Source organism: Chionomys nivalis, chromosome 23 (genome assembly GCF_950005125.1).
Source record: "Chionomys nivalis chromosome 23, mChiNiv1.1, whole genome shotgun sequence".
In the NCBI taxonomy this organism is placed as follows: Eukaryota; Metazoa; Chordata; class Mammalia; order Rodentia; family Cricetidae; genus Chionomys; species Chionomys nivalis.
Window position 1 is genome coordinate 40,135,777 of NC_080108.1, and position 926 is coordinate 40,136,702.

The window sequence follows — 926 nt, forward strand, 5'->3', positions numbered from 1 at the left end:
CATTTCAACCTTTTACAAATATTTTCTATCTCCTCAGAACATTATTTGTCATTGTCAGCCAATTTGTTTTTCCTCACTTTGGAGAGATAATCTGTTCAGCATAAATTTCTGGACTAACAACACTTCAACATTTTACAAATATTTCCTATCTCCTCAGAACATTATTTGCCATTGTCAGCCAATTTGCTATGAATGTGGAAGGGTTCATCATCTGGGGTCTGTAGATACAATTTATTTTTTCATTGTATTATTAATTTTATTATTTTTTTTTTTACAAAAGTTTATTACAATGTACAACAGGCTCCACAATAACACTTCATTCTAACTATAAGTGGCAAAGATGTTATGGCAGGGAATCCAGATGTTTAACAGGCTCCAGAATAACACTTTGTTCTAGCTGTAGATGGCAAAGATGTTATGGCAGGGAATCCAGATGTTTAAATAGGAATGGAAGAGGGTAACCAGCCTCTCAGATATGAGGAACTGCTTACTTTTTGCCAGATTTCTTAACTCCACCTGTGGCCAGGGGTCCCTTCCTTGTGGCCTTGGCTTTTAGCTCCTTGAGTTTCTTCTCCTCTTTTTGTTTCTGCTTGATAGCTTTATCTTCCTTGTCTATTTCCTTGGCCTGCTTCTTGGCCTGTTTCACAGGTTTCTTTTTGCCACCTTCCCAGCCTGACATCTTGTAGATACAATTTAATTTTCATCATTTTTGAAGTTTTAATGTGGCTCTATATGGAATAAACTCTGCTCAGGTTTTGAAAACTTGTCCAAACAGCAAAGCTATATATATATGTTGTTCAGAATTTCTCATATGATTTCTGTATTGTAATAGCTTCCCTTAGTCTTTTAGATCTCCAAGTGCGTGTTTATCAGACTACTTGACATGTTTCATCAGCTAAGTTCACATTTTAATAACTTCCACTTTC

General features: G+C 35.7%; 1 protein-coding gene across 1 annotated transcript; it reads right to left on the minus strand.

The window, feature by feature from the left end:
• Positions 1-487: 487 nt before the first annotated feature.
• Positions 488-679, minus strand: LOC130865101 (translation machinery-associated protein 7-like). The gene has a single exon (XM_057755983.1). It carries the CDS (start codon positions 677-679, stop codon positions 488-490), a length of 192 nt encoding a protein of 63 aa, XP_057611966.1.
• Between the last annotated feature and the right edge of the window lie 247 nt (positions 680-926).